Genomic DNA, 19,090 nt, shown 5'->3' with positions numbered 1-19,090 from the left:
CTCATTTTCCTGAGTATGCATACAGTTACATTTATTCGATAAGGATTCAAATTTTTCTAAGTTAGAGGTGCATAGCTCAAGAAGATTGTTGGCTGTGTGTATGTGTTCCTCTATCTGTTTTTGAGCCAATTCATATTTTTTATTAACAAAATCTAAAGATCTTTGTAGGCTAGAAATTTCTAATTGCAGTTGTTCAATGTCATTTTCATATATTATTTTATTATTCTGCAATTTATTATTTGATGATTTTACTTTATTAATTAAATGTGACCGGTCTTTTCTCATTTTGCATATGTATTGATAGTTATTAATGTTTTTTTTTGTTTTACGGCTGAATTTATTTAACTTTATATATTTTTTTATCTTATTATGTGAACTCATGGGTGTATGTTTAATTTTAGACTCCTGTAAGGTGGTATTGGAGTCAGGGGCAGGTATAACTAACTCATTATACAAACTTTCAGTAGTACTTTACTTAAGTAGCTGAAGCACTTGTGTTATGGAAATCAGAAGTAATGACGGTACCACAAACACCCAGACCCAAGACAACATAGAAAACTAATGGTAATCTACATCGACTCGGCCGGGAATCGAACCCGGGACCTCATGCGTACCCATGAAAACCAGTGTACACACCACTCGACCATGTAGGTCGTCGAATTTTATTAAATGTATAGATTAATAAATACATTTTGAATAAATACTTTGTTTTTAATTCTAATGTTACTTCACAGGCGAGATTGGGAGGTTTTTCATTCAATATAATAATGTGCCAATGGGCGTTGAAAGAGTCGGCGAAAGATTATTCATAACGGTACCGAGACGTCGTTATGGTGAGTTCAATTTTTTATATGTAAACCATCACAAATTTCCAAAAAAACGTGTCACGAGAGCCCTTTTGGAACTCCAGACGTTTTTTTTTCTAAAAAGCACCCTTTCAATGAATAACAAGATTTATTTATTAATTTAGTCTTAATAAAGCCGCAAAATCAATATCAAAATAAACTTTATACGAGTGGGCTTTTACAAGCACTTTCGTCATTTTACAATTAAGTGAAGCTACCACCGGTTCGGAAAGTAGATTCTACCGAGAAGAACCGGCAAGAAACTCAGTAGTTACTTTTTTCAACATTTATATAATACAATCATATTATTTAAATACAATTATATATGTATGTTATGTATCCTGCCTGGAAGTCAACAGGTATTACTTCCAAGCTTTTTTATCATCTAGCAGGTTCATAGGTTCTAGGATTTATATAATTATAATAGAAAAAGAAGGAAAGATCACCTGGATATGTTGCCATTTCTCTCTAACGCGTAAAATATTTTCGTTCCAAAAAAACCGCTAATTTATAAAATAAAATATACGCCTAAAATTTTGTCCGCTTGGAGCAAATGGATTTTATTTAATTCGAAAATCAAAATTTAAATATTTAATCCTATTTCAAAAATGGAACTTTTTTTTATCCGTTCGAATTTCAAAAATGGAACTAACTACACATCTCTTAATATCCGTTAGGTATACCATCGACGCTGAACTACATCGATCTGAATGACGCAAAGAGCAGATCACCATCACTGCGTCCGTACCCGGATCTCTGGCAAGCGAGGTCTTTGACATCAGTGTACCGAACTAGAGCTGACAAATGTGGAAGGCTCTGGATGGTTGACACTGGGCTCTTGGAAATACCAGGTTTGTATACATCAATCTATCAAATCACAAGAGTAAGGAGAATAGTCATTGATCTTTAATTGACGAGATATCACGGAGAGCTGATATAATCCACAGATAATGTTGGATGACAAATGTGTTTTGTTAAGGAAGTTTTCTTTTTTGACCTGAAAAAGATGCCAGGTCGAGGCCCATTCGTTAGAACTCTTGCATCTTAACCGATGATTACGGGTTCAAGTCCAAGCAAGAACCACTAAATTTCCACGTATATAATTGGTGAAAAGCTTCCTTACTGAAGTTGAAAGAAAGCTATGTTTACTAATATTGTCTAAGTAGTAACTTAATGTTCAAAACACACAACAAAATAGGAATTAAATTTGGTTAGCAACGATAATAATCGTACCTCAAATAGGTACCATTAAGCTTCTAAGCTGGATTCCAAAAATCAAATGCTGATTTTCATTGATACCCATCAACATCATCATCAGCCCGTATGCGTCCACTGCTGGACATAGGCCTCTCCAAGTGCACGCTGTGGTCTTTCTCCGGCTACTCGCATCCAGCTCCTGCCTGCCGCCTTGCGTATATCGTCACTCCACCGTGCCTGAGGACGTCCTACACTACGTTTGCCGAGACGCGGTCTCCACCCTTGAACGCATCATTGATACCCACCCTATCTATTTATTTACTAGTGGTAGCCCGCAGCTGCGCTCGCATTTTAGAGTATTGACTGTGATGTGATGTTAGGCAAATAGTCTATGTCCTTCCTTGGACTTTAAGCTTGCTTCATACCAAATTTCATTTCAAATTCAGTTCAGCTGTTCTGAAGAAGAGTCGAGATGGCCCAGTGGTTAGAACACGTGCATCTTAACCAATGATTGCGGGTTCAAACCCAGGCAAGCACCGCTGTTTCATGTGCTTAATTTGTCTTTATAATTCATCTCGTGCTTAGAGGTGAAGGAAAACATCATGAGGAAACCTGCATGTGAAAAAATTTCATAGAAATTCTGCCACATGTGTATTCCACCTACCCGCATTGGAAATTTACAGGCTGTTGTTGTTGTTGTTTGGTCGTGAAAGAGCAACACACAGAGTTACTTTCACATTTATAATATTAGTTTAGATTGTTACATATTATGTATTGTACAGTCGGAATATCAGAAAATGGTGACCGTGGTCGAGTGGTGTGTACACCGATTTTGATGGGTTTGTCACTCCGAGGTCACGGGTTCGTGCGGCTGAGTCGATGTAGATTATCATTAGATTTCTAAGTTATCTCGTATCTGGGTGTTTGTGCCGTCCTTACTTCTGATCTTCCACAACACAAGTACTTTAGCTACTTACATTAGGATCAAAGTAATGTATGTTATGTTGTGCAATATTTATACTTATATATAAAGTCTCCTTTGGAAACCGGAAACATTAAATGAAACTCTTCAATATACCAAAACATCAAGATCAGATCAGAAATATGAGCAAAATCTTGCAGATTTTAGTTTTAAGATCATCCAAGCTATTTTCTAGCTCCTAGCAGCTAGCAGCCAGGAGCTGAATGCGAGTAGACGAAGATCGATCACAGTGGCGTGCTATTGGAGAGGCATGTCCAGCAGTGGACGAAAAAAGGCTATCTTTGATGATGATGATGAAGCTAATTTATATTTATTATTTCAGATAACCCCAGACAGTTACAAACTCCAGCGATCGTTATATTCGATTTGAAAACTGACAAGCAGATCTTAAGATATCCATTCAAGAGTTCTGACATACCAGCGGAAAACACGCCCACAGGTGATTATTGTTCTTTATTTTATGCCGTGGTATTACCTGATGGTAAACCACCAACAGAGTCGAGATGACCCAGTGGTTAGAACGCGTGCATCAACATGCAAACATCGTGAGGAAACCTGCATGTGACAAATTTCAACAACCCGCATTGGAACAGCGTGATGGAATATGTTCCAAACCTTCTCCTCAAAGGGAGAAGAGGCCTTTAGCCCAGCAGTGGGAATTTAAAGGCTGTTGTTGTAAACCACCAACGCAGACATTGATGGTGAATAAAATATTAACCATTCCTTACTTTACCAATACCTACACCAACAATCAGAAGATATCTTATGCCTGTAACTAAACTGACTCACTGATTGTTCAAACCAGAAAAGAACAATACAAAGTATGGCCCTTTGGTGATACAATAACTGATGAGTGTGGTACAATAATCAATATATAGCCTTTAAATTTCCCAATGCTAAGGCCTCCTCTGCCTTTGATGAGAAGGTTTGGAACATACCGTCGTACATAATCGCGTGGTGGGAATTTTAGTTCCTATGTCATGAGAGGAGTCAAGTCAACAGTAGACGTGGAATATTTTTAGGCATTTTATTTATACACTAGGGAGCCGAGATGGCCCAGTGGTTAGAAAGCGTGCATATTAACAGATGATTGCGGGTTCAAACCCAGGCAAGCACCATTGAATATGCTTAATTTGTGTTTACAATTCATCTCGTGCTCAGCGGTGAAATCGTCGTGACTAATTACAAAAAAAATTGTATCACAAGTCACCAACCCGCATTGGAACCTTCAATTCAAACCGTAACTCCTCAAATTCCTTAAAGGGAGAGGAGGTCTTAGACTATTAATTTTGTTATTAATCCATATGAATAATCCTCCCTATATCATGAGAATAAAGCTTATACAAGTTAAGATTGACATTACCAAAACTGGGCCTTCCTTGTCGTAACAAATACTCTGTCTAACTACTAAGACACTGAAGTCCGAACTCAAAAAATCCGAACTCAAACAAAAATTCGCTTTAAACTAGTTTAATCTTGATATAATTGCAATATTATACATTGTTACGTTGTCATTAATAGTTAGTAAGTGTATAACAAAAAAACAAAAGAAGATCATCACATTCGATTTTACGCATTACTTTTTCTTTTCGAATATTGTAAAATAAAAAGGTTTTATATGTGATGAAATAATGTTAACTAAAATTAAATTAATTTAGATATTATTAAAATAAATATCGTGGGCGCGAACATAATCAATTTGCTTTGATTTCAGGCCTAGCCTCTATAACAGTTGACATAAATGATGACTGCAGTGACGCGTATGCATATGTTGTGGATTTGACGACGTTCGGAATTATTGTGTATTCCCTAAAAGAAAACGACAGCTGGAGACATACACACGCATACCTCCATTTCAACCCTATAGCAGCGAATTTGAATATTGCAGGTGAGCAAAAGCAACCCATAAATTTACCATAGCTGCACATTTCCCCATCAAGTGCTGCAAAGGAACGATCATGCTAAGCACTTTTTTGCGCTAATGGTACTTAGAAATTCGCAATTGCGTTATTTTAATCGCATTTTTGAAATTGTTTAAATAGTTTCATGACACAGAAATATATTAAATGAGGTTATTGGGTTTATGTGTAGATTTTTCTTCTTTGGAAATCGTTACAGATTGGAATAAAAGTTTGTACAATTGCAAGAAATAGCAATCTTTTACAAACAATATCAGATTTTTAATATCAGACTTTAGGCACCTTATATTTTTTTATAAAAAGCTGACATAATGAACTATGGTTCTAATGACGGCGCAAGATCGAATCTTAATGTGGCCAAGAGTTTGCGAAGCCCTTTTCAAAGTGTCTAATTTCATCGAAATTCTGCCACACGTGCATTCCACCAACCCGCATTGGAACAGCGTGGAATATATTCCAAACCCTCTCATTAATTGGAGAGGAGGCCTTTGTCCAGTGGGAAATTTACAGGCTGTTACTTTACTTTTTTTAGGTGAAAGTTTCCAATGGAGCGATGGAGTCTTCAGCATTACGTTGACTGAACCCCAAGCTGACGGCTGCAGGACAGCATACTTCCATCCTCTGATAAGCACGGAGGAATTCTCCATATCAACTTGCGTTTTAAAGAATCGTGCTATACGGAGCAATCGGAATTATTTCAGTTTATATTCGGTGAGTGTTATGATTAGGATTAAGTATGAAACTAGTCGGTTTTTTTTTGGATACGCTGGAAAATCATTTCCTCCACGTAGATGTGTTGGACGCTGAGTGCGCCCTAGTACAAGCAGAGTAAGAAAACCTTCGTCAGTTTTCAAATTCATTCCTTTATCAAGTCTTAAGCTCTTAGTACCTTTTGAATCTAAACATCACGACGCGACGCAATATGTCATTCTCGATCGGTAAAGCAGGTTATCGCTCGTACTGAGTACACGAATAGATCTTAAGGTGACGAACCTTTTCTTACCCCGACTGTACAATCAAATTCAGTGGGACTCTAAACAAAGGTATAATAAAATCAAAAATCAAAATATACTTTATTCAAGTAGGCTTTTACAAGCACTTTTGAATCGTCATTTTACAAACAAGTGAAGCTACCCCCGGTTTGGAAAGTTCTATCGAGAAGAACCCGCAAGAAACTTAGTAGTTACTCTTTTTCAACATTTAAAAAATACAATCATATTAGTTAAATACAATTATATATGTATGTAATGTATCCTACCTGGAAGTCAACAGGTATTAACTCCACGCTTTTTATCATCTACAAAATCTTGTATCGAATAATATGCCTTTTTTACCAATATAGTTTTTACAAACGATTTGAATTTACGAAACGGCCAAGTTAAAAATGCTAGTCTAGTTATAAATGTATTCCAATTTTTCACAGTACGTCGGCAGGCGTGGTGACAGCAGTCAGTCGACCATGCACGACTACCATCAGAAAAGTGGTACCATCTTCTTCGCTGAGATCGGAAGAGATGCTGTGTCCTGTTGGAATTCAGGGAAAATGTTAAATCCGTCAAATATTGCGATATTAGCACAAGACAGACAAAGAATGAGTTACCCATCAGGTGTGTTATGAATCTAAAACTCATCTATAGAAGTCATCTCGCATCTCACTTTTGAAACGTCATTTCTTTTGAGAATTTTTATTACAGCCAATGGCGCTTACGACTTTCTGACACATCACGATAATTTTTTAGTTTGAGTTTTTTATCGTAGTAGAAATTTGTTGTTTTTTTTTAAAGTTATTTTGAAATAAGGCAGACTGGAATAGAGCCCAAAATTTTAGCCAGGCTGTCTAAGTAGGTACCCAATCATCCCAATCGTCAAATTTTCTCAGTTAAAACATATTTTGTAGTATATTTAATACGCATGAGTAGTAGTATGTTTTATTTATTTATTTATTTTACAACATCCACAGGCTCGCAAATGCCCGTGCCTTTTTTTACATTTTATATTTTGGCGTTTTATATTTTATACTAAACATCAGCAGATCTTCGCAAGATTTAATTCTTGTCGTCTTCTTGGGAGACGTGACCCACACTCACATTTTTTTTTTAATATTTTAAAATAATATATAGATAATCTATAGCAAATAATATATAACAAAAATATGTAGCAGTATATGTGTAATTCGAATTACTACAATCCAGCGGATCCTGGTCCGCGCTTGATCTGAGAGAGCACGGCCTCGGCGACTCTGATGTCGCGTTTATGTATAGATGTCTTGAGGCTGTGCTCTAGGATGGTCCTTTCTGAAGCACCCGTAGTAGTATGTATGTATGCTAGTCAATATACAAGATTATAATTGTTGTAATTATATTCCAGATCTTCACGTCACTGATGATGAGGTATGGGTGATGGCGAATACGCTACCCAGGTTCGGTTATTCGAGACTTAACACCAACGAGTACAACTTCTATATTTACAGGTATTTTTTTTATTATCTGTGCCTGCTTATGTCATTTCATAAATTTTTAATTTTACAAACATCAGAGTAAAAAAAAGTATAACACTTTGCCTCATTGCCTCCACTGGTGACAGGAGGGTTCGCTTGCCCAGAGGATCGGAATTGAGATTCAACGGGGAAATGATGCTAGCATTCTCGTCACCATTGCACGCGGTCAAGATTTATACAGTGACTAATACTTTTTATTTTAAATGTCATCTGTCAAAGTTATGACAGCTAAAGGTTTTTGTTCCACATTGAGAGGGAATTAATATGTGTATGAGCTCATTAGCAAAGTTTAGAAATAATGTTATAATTATTATTAGGTCACTAATTAACGTATAATCTATTCCAAACAAAGAGGAGAAAAGCCAAACAAACAACATCTGACAGCGAATCGACACGATGTCATTGTTTAATCTATATTCTGTTATATAAGATTTTTATTTTTTTATAAGATTTTAAATTAAAATGGTTATTTTTATTACTAAAGGTATTAATTTCGGGATAGTTACCATGTTTTTTATTTTTCTTCTGTGGAGCTCAAAGCTATATTTAATTTTTTTACCGAGGATTTGCGAAAAATTACATTTTTAACCTCGATGAAACCGCTATCCGAATTTTGCAACTATACTCCAGCCACATTCGATCTGGAATTTTAGTAAACAAACCATGAGTCATCATAATTAGGGTTGATACACTCTTAATAAAAAATAATAATTATTATAGGTAATTACAACTATATTCATTATAACACAATTTCCTGTTTAAACACAAAAATTTTAATTGAATACAGAATCCAAAAATTTTATTTAGCCGGTCAATACATAATTTATATGAATATTAGCTTAAAATAAAAGTTTAAAAATCTTTAATTACCACTATAATATTACTACAACTATATATACCATATATATCAACTTATACAAATATGAACTAAAACTAGTTACTGTATAAATCTTGACCGCGTGCAATGGTGGCAAGATTGCTAGCAGTATTCCCCGTTGAATCGCAATTCCGATCCTCTGGGCAAACGAACCCTCCTGTCACCAGTGGAGGCAATGAGAGGTGTTATACTTTTAATGAAACTTTTTGCACTACTCCAAGGGCCAAGCGTTTCGACAGCAAATGGAATAAAAAAGTAATTTGATATTGTAGTTAAGTGAAAAAAGTACATTTAAGTTCTGTTTAATTTTTCATAGCTTTCATAGGAACAGGCTATACGTAAATAAAATGAGCATACATAAATACAACAGCGACCTTACACTAACGTAATTAAAATTTTAAATTACCTTTCACAAATATATAGTTTAAGGGTTTTAGGGCGAATATTCTGTAAGAGTTGGTATCGTTGATTCTGGGGTGGTAGTCCTCTTAAATGTATAAATAACTGCAGTTTTATACAATACCTACATATTGAATCTTTTTGTCAAAAATCTAAATCAAAATGAACTTTATTCAATAAGGCTTTTACAAGCGTGAAGTGAAGTTTATGTGAAGCTACCACCGCTTCGGAAAGTAGATTCTACCGAGAAGAACCGGCAAGAAACTCAGTAGTAATTTTTTTCAACATTTAAAAAATACAGTCATATTAGTTAAATACAATTATATTTGTATGTAATGTATCCTGCCTGGAAGTTAACAGGTTATATTGTCTAGTTGTTATGATGAAGTATTTTTTTATATAATTTTGTTTTTCTTTCAGTGGTAATGTCAACGAATTGATCGCGGATACAGTGTGCGCAGCCCCACCTACGTATTTCGACTTTAAAAAAAATGAATGAACAAAGAAATTAAAGAACGCGTTCCTGATAATTTTCAGTTGGTTATGACATTTGACAAAAAAAGTTAAAATATCCTTGTATTACATTATAGAACGTTAAATTCAATGATATTCTAATAAACAGATATGTTATATCCATACTAAACAACAGAAAAAAGTGTGCCGCGCCGGGGACCGTTTATTTTAGTTTATTTTTACATTTCGTTAAAAGTAAAAAGGATAGCTTGATAAAAACAATAGTAAAAGGGTTAACTAGATGTTTTAATTACGCAAAACGTATTACTACATAATTATGATGTATTATAACGTATTACTACCTAAAACAACTAATGGCAAACGTCCCAATTAGGATGTTTTCTAGTCTTCACTTTTTGCGCGTTAATAACATATCTGTGTACTACAACATCATTGCTTAAATTATTTTATTCTTAACTGTCAAAAATTACTTCATTCAATGACGGAACTGTCAGGAGCACATTCTCGCAGCTGTCAAATATTAATAATAGTAATTTAATGCAAAATATGTTATGTTTAATTTTATACTTTAGTTACGAATTTTATTATGACAAATAAAATACATAAATCGAAATCATAACTGTGTATTTATTTACTTGATCATCACCAGCGCATAAAAATGTACAATAAAAAAAACAATTTAAACTACATATTATATTGTTTTTTTTTTGAACGAAATATAACTGTTTTATAACAATAAAAAAATGTTTACAACGATTGTCATGATTTTTTAAGTATACTTATATGTCAATGATATTCTAATTTCTAATAAACAGATATGTTATATCCATACTAAACAACAGAAAAAAGTGTGCCGCGCCGGGGACCGTTTATTTTAGTTTATTTTTACATTTCGTTAAAAGTAAAATGGATAGCTTGATAAAAACAGTAAGTAAAAGGGATAACTAAAGGGATGTTTTAATTACGCAAAACGTATTACTACGTAATTATGATGTATTATAACGTATACGTAAAACAACTAAAGGCAAACGTCCCAATTAGGACGTTTTCTAGTCTTCACTTTTTGCGCGTTAATAACATATCTGTTTACTACAACATCATTGCTTATATGTACTTACTATATAATTTGAATTGAAATAATAATATTTAGTACGGCTTTATTTTGTAAATACGTTTTTACTTCAAATAACATTTATTAGTATGATCATTGATTCGGCTATCGACACCGTATTGTGGGACTCCCGTCACTTCCTCTCGTGGCGTGGTGTGGCGACTGGTACTGCCTGGCACGAGAAAAACAAAAGGCGGTTGATTTTGAACGGGCAGGGCGGAAGAAAGCCAGATTCGTGGATGGGCCGTCAAAGGATATAATTATATACAATAACCAGATAAATAATATATTTATCGATTGGTAAATTAATATAGTGACAAATTAATGTTATGTGATTAATATTATCTGCTTAATTTATTATCATATCTACAGAAGTTTTCGTATGTGTATCATACTACGACTGAGAACGCGCTTGGAATCCGTGAAATTAACTAATATTTAGTGCGATTCACGACAAAATTTTAGTTCTATATTTGAAGTTTTAAATATTGTGATCGAAATATTTGTCACCTTAGCTACAGTCGGAAAGCCAAAAATAAAACTAATTTAATTGATTGATTTTACAACTCAACTTACAGTACAACTTTAAGATGAGTTGTAAAAACAAAAATACATACAAATTATACATGCCCATAGACACTGGCTCAACAATATTAAGTACTGCTGTTTGGAGGTCCAATCTATACATATGTTTAGGAGATTCCTTTAACTATGCAACTGGCTGAAAAAAATTAAAAAAAAAACAAAAGCGCGCGAAACCGTATCAAGCCGTCATTATTCCTTCTTTTTGGGCGCGAACAGTAAGGTAAATATTGGCGCGACTTGTAATTTGTTATAGGCACCGTGAAGAAACAATAGAGGGCGTTATAATCCCGACATTAAAGACACCGTGCGAGTAAAAAAAGAAACTTCCCAGACATATTAGTGCAGGCTGGCAGCTGTCAAGTCTGTAAATATGATTTTACAATGATTAAAATTATAAAACATGGTTTTTTACCAATAAACAACGATCGGCAGCGTGGTCAAAATGTATCAAAAGCCAAAAGCTATTCAAAAATTTCAAATTTCAAATGTATTTGATATAAGTATTTTTTTTAATTAATTGTTTTTTTTTTATTGTAATAGTATATATTTATTAACATAAGAATTAACAACATTAAATGCTTAAATATATATATACAAATATGAACTAAAACTAGTTACTGTATAAATCTTGACCGCGTGCAATGGTGGCAAGAATGCTAGCAGCATTTCCCCGTTGAATCGCAATTCCGATCCTCTGGGCAAAAAACGAACCAGCCCTCCTGTCACCAGTGGAGGCAATGAGGCGAGAATAATTAATAATTAATTGTTAGTACAATATCTTTAGAAAACCATTATTTCTATTTTTAATCTTATCCCTGTCTTTTCAGCTTGATTGCAATAAGAACATCAAAGTTGCAATTTGTCAATGCAAAGCAGGTCTATCAGGACAATGTAAGCACGTCTTTGCCTTAGTCTAATTCGTGAATTCTACAGAAAGTGCAGAATCGAAAACTAATTATGCACAAGAATGGGGCAAACCAACGTTCTGACAATTACTGGGTTATGATAAAGGAGTGACAGTAAAATTTTATATAGATCAAATTAACACGAAAATTCAGAATTTATTTTCGTGGTTTGACAGTAGAATTACTGACATTGAGCACGGTGCCTATAAGTGTTATTTGTGTCTTATTTCGACTTGCAAGCTCAACTGAGTAAGTAATTTACTTCAATATGTATGGTTTGGTGATTTATTTATGTTAAGATATTATCGAAGTTAGAACTATTTTGGTTTATTTGTAAATGATTAAAGTTGTTTATATCCTGATTAAAGTTATTTATGTTCTTGTCTTTTTTCATCTATTCCACTTCTGTATGCTATGAATATAATAAAATTGTAGTGTCTGTTTGTTGTATTAAAATAGCCCTTTGTTACTCAATGCATATGTATGTATACACGGTACATATACCAAAATAACATTTTATTCGGTCTGTCGGTTTGTTCCCACTAATCTCTGGAAAAGTTGGACCGATTTTAACGAGAATTTCACTGGCAGATAGCTAATAAAACAAAGAGTAACATAGGCTACACAACAACTATTTTGTTAAATTAGTTTTACAAATTCGCAGCTAGTTGGTTAATAAAACAACAAATAATACAAAAAACATTTAATCCAAATCAACTTTCAGTGTAATCCTGTATAGTGTGGTGCTGCCTTGCCAATGCCAAGGCATTCAATCGTTTGTGGGGATCTGTGGCCCAGTCGTAGCCTCCCGTTCGTGACGTCACCAGTTTCGCAATGAGCCAACGCATCAATTCCATCTTACTGATCAATACTTGGAGTTTTCTGAAATAAAAAAAAAAAAAACAGTACATATTAAATTTCATATCCCTTTATAAACGGGTTTTTTTTATGGATTGTTTGGCGGACGAGCATATGGGCCACCTGATAGTAAGTGGTCACCATCACCCATAGACAATGACGCTGCAAGAAATATTAACTATTCCTTACATCGTCAATGTGCCACCAACTTTGGGAACTAAGATGTTATGTCCATTGTGTCTGTAGTTACACTGGCTCTTCAAACCGGAACACAACAATACTGCGTAATGTTGTTTAGCGGTAGGATATCTGATGAGTGGGTAATGGGTGCAATACTGATACTAAATATACTACAGAATTTGTTTATTTACGACATCACATTGCAAACTTCTAAAATCATCAGTGTTTCTTTACTATATTGTCCATGTACATATACAAAAACCTCATCAACCATGATGGCTCAGTGGTCAGACCGCGTGCATTTTAGCCCATAATTGCGGGTTCAAACCCAGGGAAGCGCCGCTGAATATTCATGTGCTTAATTTGTCTTTATAATTCATCTTGTGCTCGGTGAAGATTGTAAGGAAACCTGCATGTGTCTAATTTCATAGAAATTCTGTAACAACAACGAAACAAAAGCCTATAAATTTCTTACAGCTGAGTTAAGACCTCCTCTCCCTTTGAGGAGAAGGTTTGGAACATATTCCACCACACTTCCAATGTGGGTATGTGGTACAAATGTGGCAGAATTTCTATGAAATTAAACATATGCATATGCATGCATACAAGCCCGTCTGGGTAGGTACCACCCACTCATCAGTTATTCTACCGCCAAATAACAATACTCAGTATTGTTGTGTTCCGGTCTGAAGGGTGAGTGAGCCAGTGTAACTACAGGCACAAGGGGCATAACATCTTAGTTCCCAAGGCACATTGATGATGTAAGGAATAGTTAATATTCCGTACAGCGTCATTGTCTGTGGGTGATGGTGACCACTTACCATCAGGTGGCCCATATGCTCGTCCGCCAACCTATACAATAAAAAAAAAAAACTAGGCTTTCTAATTTCCTAATCAACTTACTTATACAAGGGCCCAGTAGCAATTTCTTCACTTTGCGGCAACTTTTGGCTGTCTTTCAACTTGCTTAACGATTCATCCCATGTCTGTCTAGCATGCAAAAGCTCATCTTCCTTTTCTTGAAGCACTGCTTCTAAGTGTCGGAGTTGTGATTCATGTTCTCTGTACTTTTGTAGTTGTTCAATGATTTTCCTGTAAGTAAATTTATATTTTGTAGAACTGGCATACAATTACTGCCATCCCTTTCTTCTTATCTCTCTCTCTCTCTCTCATAGTGAATATAAGTAGTTAAGTGTAACAGTGCTACAATTGTTACCATAAAGAAAGATATATTAAGCATAAACTCTTACGGCCTGGCCACGGGGATCGGCGGCGCGAACTGCGGTGCGAACGGTGAACCGACTTAAAAAGTAATCGTTTTTTGTTACAAGACCTAATATTTGAAAGGGATTGTGGAGTGCATGATTTAAATAAAAATCGACGTAAAATTACTTATTCTTTCTTCCTACAATCTCTTTACTATATGCTTAAATTTATGCCGCTTATGACCAGACTAGTATTTCAACAATGAAAGTCATTTTTCGCTGCGAAAACAACTAAACTCGTTTGATCATGGCACCAATAGGCTATTTGACTGGTTTTTAAAATTATGTTATTTAGTAGACGTTAAAGAACCCAGTAAAAGATTTGTTTTTTTATTTCAAGTACATATTTGCCGAAAAATATCATAGTAAAAATTTTATATTTAAATAGGCCCCCTATTTGGAAAATATGGCGCTGCAATGGGGTCGCTGACGTCACTTTCCTGTATATTAATCTGTGGTACATATAGTAGAAAATCAAGGTTTACAAGAAAGTGACTTCATCATAAGCCCGGTCAATTAGGAGCGTTTTGTGTCACGTGACAAACGATTGAAAAAATGCATTGTTATTTATGGATTTTTGAATAAATTAAGTATTATTTTCAACTTTCGTTAGTAAATAACCATTTTTAAACTCATAATATACACTGATTACAATAATTCACAATTTATTTTTCGCATTGTCAAATACGGCCTATTCGCCGCGATTGTCGCCGACCCCGTGGCGTGCGCCATACAGACTCATAGCTTTGTTTAGCTTAGTACGTAGTAGCTTAGCTGCTATAGCTGCTGTAGCTGTATGTATAGCTGAGTTATTTGCGAAATCGTACAAAATACATAAAATACGGTTTGTTTATCTTTATTCCCACTTCTATTGGAATAGGCTAAAGATGGTATATCCGCTAGTAGCTACTTACAAGGGAAACTAATGAACTGGGGGACGTATAATACACAGATATATGCACAAACACAGGATAATGACTCATTAAATTCAACTGGAATGAGCTCGGACATAAGAAAAAGGGCTTTACACACTTTCGGAGATATGTTTAAACTTCCAGGATCGTAGCTGTTATTGAGAATTCCTTGACAATAAAATTAAGTTACTTTATAATAACAAAACTAGGAAATTGATTCATGGACTTACTGCTGTTCAGCCTTAAAATATTGAAATAAAAACATACTATATTCAAGTAGGCTTTTACAAGCACTTTTGAATCGTCATTTAACAATTATATTAAGTGAAGCTACCACCGGTTTGGAAAGTAGATTCTACCGAGAAGAACCAGCAAGAAACTCAGTAGTTACTCTTTTTCAACTTAATGCTAGCCACTAAACAAATAATGTTGATGTTTATTCAGTCAGTGAGGAAGGGCGTTTGTTTATAAAAGAGGGTTCAAGTGTCCTTCATACTAAATTTAATCAAGTTCAATCCAGTGGATATCTCATAAAAGCGCTACAAGCAGACAATCAAGTATTATTATATAATATTAATATAGACACAATTAATATACATACTCTTTTCTTTCAACTAACTCAGGATCTAAGTCCCGACTTGGCGTCGTAATCAAGTTCTTCACGGCGTGCGTCTGAGTTAGAGTTTTAACAACTTGTTGTTCAATTATCTTCCACGTCACTGTGTCTGTATAGTCACTGATTGTCGTTTGTTCGTTCTTTGGTATCTCCGTAACTTGTGGTGTCACTGAAATCATATATTTTAAACATTATTAAATCAATACTAATATTATTTATCTGTTACCTTTTCATGCTTAAACCTCTAAATTGATTTTGAATAAGTTTGATTTCACGGGAAAGTTATTATCTATCTACCTATAAATATTTTATAAATTTCTTGACACAATGAATTGGTTTTCCATTTTGAATTTTCTCATTTTTAAGACTATCTGGGCTACTATGTTATACAACAGGTTTTTCTGTATATTTATATTTTTGTAAGTCTAGACCAGCCCCATCAATAAAGAGCCTGAAGGCAAACATTACCAAAGGTTTAAAAAAGTCATTATTCATTTACTGTAGTAGTAAAAATTGATTAACTTATTTTTATGAGCACAAATGTGTTTACTTGGTGGTAGGTCTTTGTGCAAGCCTCTGGGTAGTTACCACCCACTCATCAGTTATTCTACCGCTAAACAACAGTACTCAGTATTGTTGTGTTCTAGTTTGAAAGGTGAGTGAGCCAGTATAACTACAAGCACAAGGGACATAACATCTTAGTTCCCAAATGCCAAGGTTGGTGACACATTGACAATGTTAATAATATATTATGTAAATATGTATTAAGTTAATATTTCTTACAGCTTCAATGTCTATGGGTGATGGTGACCACTTACCATCAGGTGGACCATATGCTCGTTCGCCAACCTATACCATAAAACAAAAATAAATAAATAAAATAAATATACATATCTTTAATAAAATAATGATATATGACTTTAGAGATGATTAACAAAGAAGTATAAGTATTATTACTCCTACTACTAGATATGTTTATGTAAGTATACATAGATTTAGCCGTTGCACAAGCGCATAAAAAAATCGGCATATTGTATTATATTTATAGCAATTTAATTGGTGATGAAAAAACTAATGAATATCTATAAACACTCACCGGCTAACGGCTTCGCTTGTAATAATCTTAATTTTGAATTAAAGAGAGCAAGGTCTCGCATTTTCTTAGTAATAATATCCTCGAAGGAATCATCTATTTTTGCAGAGAATAATTCTGTTGATAATTTTCGTAGTTCGTTTTCAAATTTATTACTGACATCGCGTAGAGCTTTAAATGCCGACATTTGTACTAAATATTATTTATAATGATTGTTTTATTATTTTTAAATGAAATATAATCACAATATCTATAGCTACTTCCGTTAAAAAATACAATGTTTTGAATTTTTTTTATCTCTAATGTCAAAACAACTTACATCAGTTTAGAAATGAAATTGTGTTTTATTACATCTTACAAACATATATATTCACATTCTAGTTGAATTATTATTATTTAATTTAACAAAATCATTAACAATTAATCAAGAATAGATCTTAAAAATATGCTAATTAATAATATGAATATTATATTTCATAGAATTTTGTTGATAGTGTAGACACCAACCTAATCTGCTTGTCGTACAAACGTCAATATACTTATGACTATAATTGTCAAAATTTATGTGATAAAAATTCACAACAAACATGAATGTAACGATATCTTAGCTAATATAAATAAATCTGCAACAATATAATGGAGTAAATATCTCATGAACACCACTGACCTGTGGCCTTAGCCTGCCTCATATAAAACTCGTAAAAATGAACGAAAACGAAACCTACTACATGGAATCTTCGCCGACGGAGATTTTAATTTACATTTTCACATTTCTCTCACCGAAGGAACGAGCAAAATGCTGTCAAGTCTGCTGGAGATGGAAGCGAATCGTCGATAATCTATCCAACAACGAAGGGTTATGGCTTAAGCACTGCAAGAACGATTTTAATGATATATACGCAGTGGCTTATTACAAGCGGGTACCGGGTGTGAGTTGGTTTCATATCTACAGATCTTTAACGCTCTGGTCGCAGTTAAATAAGGCAGATGAATCCATGGATGAATTCGCATCTGCAACTGGCTGTATGGATGAGATAAGAGACTTCCAAGTCTTAAGACACGGATTAATCGGCGTTCATACTCGTGGGGCTATTAATTATTACGACTTGGACACACTTAAACTATCCAGAAGAACTTCAATAACAGGTAACTATCTACGTTACGTTGAAAACGACGATACAATAATAATACTAGGTTACAATTTAAATTTATTCGTCGTTCGAAAACTTGTAACGAATGCACATCACGAAACAGATGTTACATTCGGGAACGTAAAGACATTTCTGTTAGCCGACGATGATCTGTTCTATATAACGTTGACCGATGAGGTTTATCTATGTAAGTTACAGGATGATCAATTAAAATCCGTGCTACTTAACCAAGCGAATAGTAGTATAATGTCCGTTGGTTATCACAAGGGAAATATTAACTTACTTACATTCCAACGAGATATATTTACAATTGTCGGCAATGAACTGATATATCAAAGCACATTGGATACGTCAACCAACTTGTTACATGAATTAAAAAAGTACAATTTCCTCGAGAATTTGGATTGGCGAGTATACTTTCAATGGATGTACGTTTTGAAACATACAGTTCCCGAAGGGCCTCTGCGTGATATTATTATTATTAAAACATACGGAGAAGCCGTGTTTGTCGGTTCCAATTGGGGTGTATTTCGTATATACTATGCTCCATATCATAACGACGAATTTGATCTGTTTAATTCGAAACCGATAAAACAGTTTAATTTTATGGAGCGTTGTGATTGCCCTGTGTTGTCGATGTGCCCAATAATAAGAATAGATGTTATTGAAGGTGAGGATAGCCATAGGATTCTAATCGCCATGCCAAAGAAAATAGCAGTTATAACATATAGTCATAGTTTTAAAGAAACAACAGCGGGGCCAATGTTGCCATATCAGGAAGTACACAAAATTAAAATACTTAATATTTCTGAGTGATGCTGTGACAAACATTATATATTTTTCTCAATGTTGTCATATTTAAAAAAAGTTATATAATCTTAATTATTCTTGTAATAGATTTAAAACGAAATTTACACAATTTTAACATTCCTAAATATCTCATTACAATTTTTATAATATTTTTCACTTTTGTACCTTTTAATAACAAGTATTGTGAGATAAAAAAAAGATAATTACAATAATTAAAAAAAAAGATGTTGCTGCTACAGCCTTTGCAAAAAGCCTAATATTTAAAAAAAAAAAGATTATTAAAAATTTTAATTAGCTGAATAGAAATAATTATGAATATTAAGTATTTTTTCCACCTATTAGCTTTATAGAACATGCACAAAACAGCTATTTTTTTTTTTTGTTAATTTATAATTATTTTAAGTTAGAGAAT

General features: G+C 34.1%; 3 protein-coding genes across 3 annotated transcripts; 2 read left to right on the top strand and 1 right to left on the bottom strand.

Moving 5' to 3' along the window:
* Positions 1-740: 740 nt before the first annotated feature.
* LOC124542352 (L-dopachrome tautomerase yellow-f2-like) lies at positions 741-9,220 on the top strand. Its single transcript, XM_047120322.1, has 8 exons — positions 741-833; positions 1,523-1,696; positions 3,347-3,463; positions 4,739-4,912; positions 5,476-5,654; positions 6,367-6,550; positions 7,311-7,413; positions 9,137-9,220. The coding sequence occupies exons 1-8, from the start codon at positions 776-778 to the stop codon at positions 9,213-9,215; spliced, it is 1,068 nt and encodes a 355-aa protein (XP_046976278.1). The 5' UTR covers positions 741-775; the 3' UTR covers positions 9,216-9,220.
* A 3,259-nt stretch (positions 9,221-12,479) lies between these two features.
* On the bottom strand, positions 12,480-16,969 carry LOC124542230. Its single transcript, XM_047120178.1, has 4 exons — positions 16,721-16,969; positions 15,610-15,793; positions 13,733-13,921; positions 12,480-12,673 (listed from the first exon to the last, which is right to left on the bottom strand). Exons 1-4 carry the CDS (start codon positions 16,902-16,904, stop codon positions 12,505-12,507), a joined length of 726 nt encoding a protein of 241 aa, XP_046976134.1. The 5' UTR covers positions 16,905-16,969; the 3' UTR covers positions 12,480-12,504.
* A 438-nt stretch (positions 16,970-17,407) lies between these two features.
* On the top strand, positions 17,408-18,958 carry LOC124542224. Its single transcript, XM_047120171.1, has one exon. It carries the CDS (start codon positions 17,422-17,424, stop codon positions 18,682-18,684), a length of 1,263 nt encoding a protein of 420 aa, XP_046976127.1. The 5' UTR covers positions 17,408-17,421; the 3' UTR covers positions 18,685-18,958.
* Positions 18,959-19,090: the final 132 nt, after the last annotated feature.

This window comes from Vanessa cardui, chromosome 30, assembly GCF_905220365.1.
Source record: "Vanessa cardui chromosome 30, ilVanCard2.1, whole genome shotgun sequence".
NCBI classification, from domain to species: domain Eukaryota; kingdom Metazoa; phylum Arthropoda; class Insecta; order Lepidoptera; family Nymphalidae; genus Vanessa; species Vanessa cardui.
This window is presented reverse-complemented; position numbering and strand designations above follow the sequence as displayed.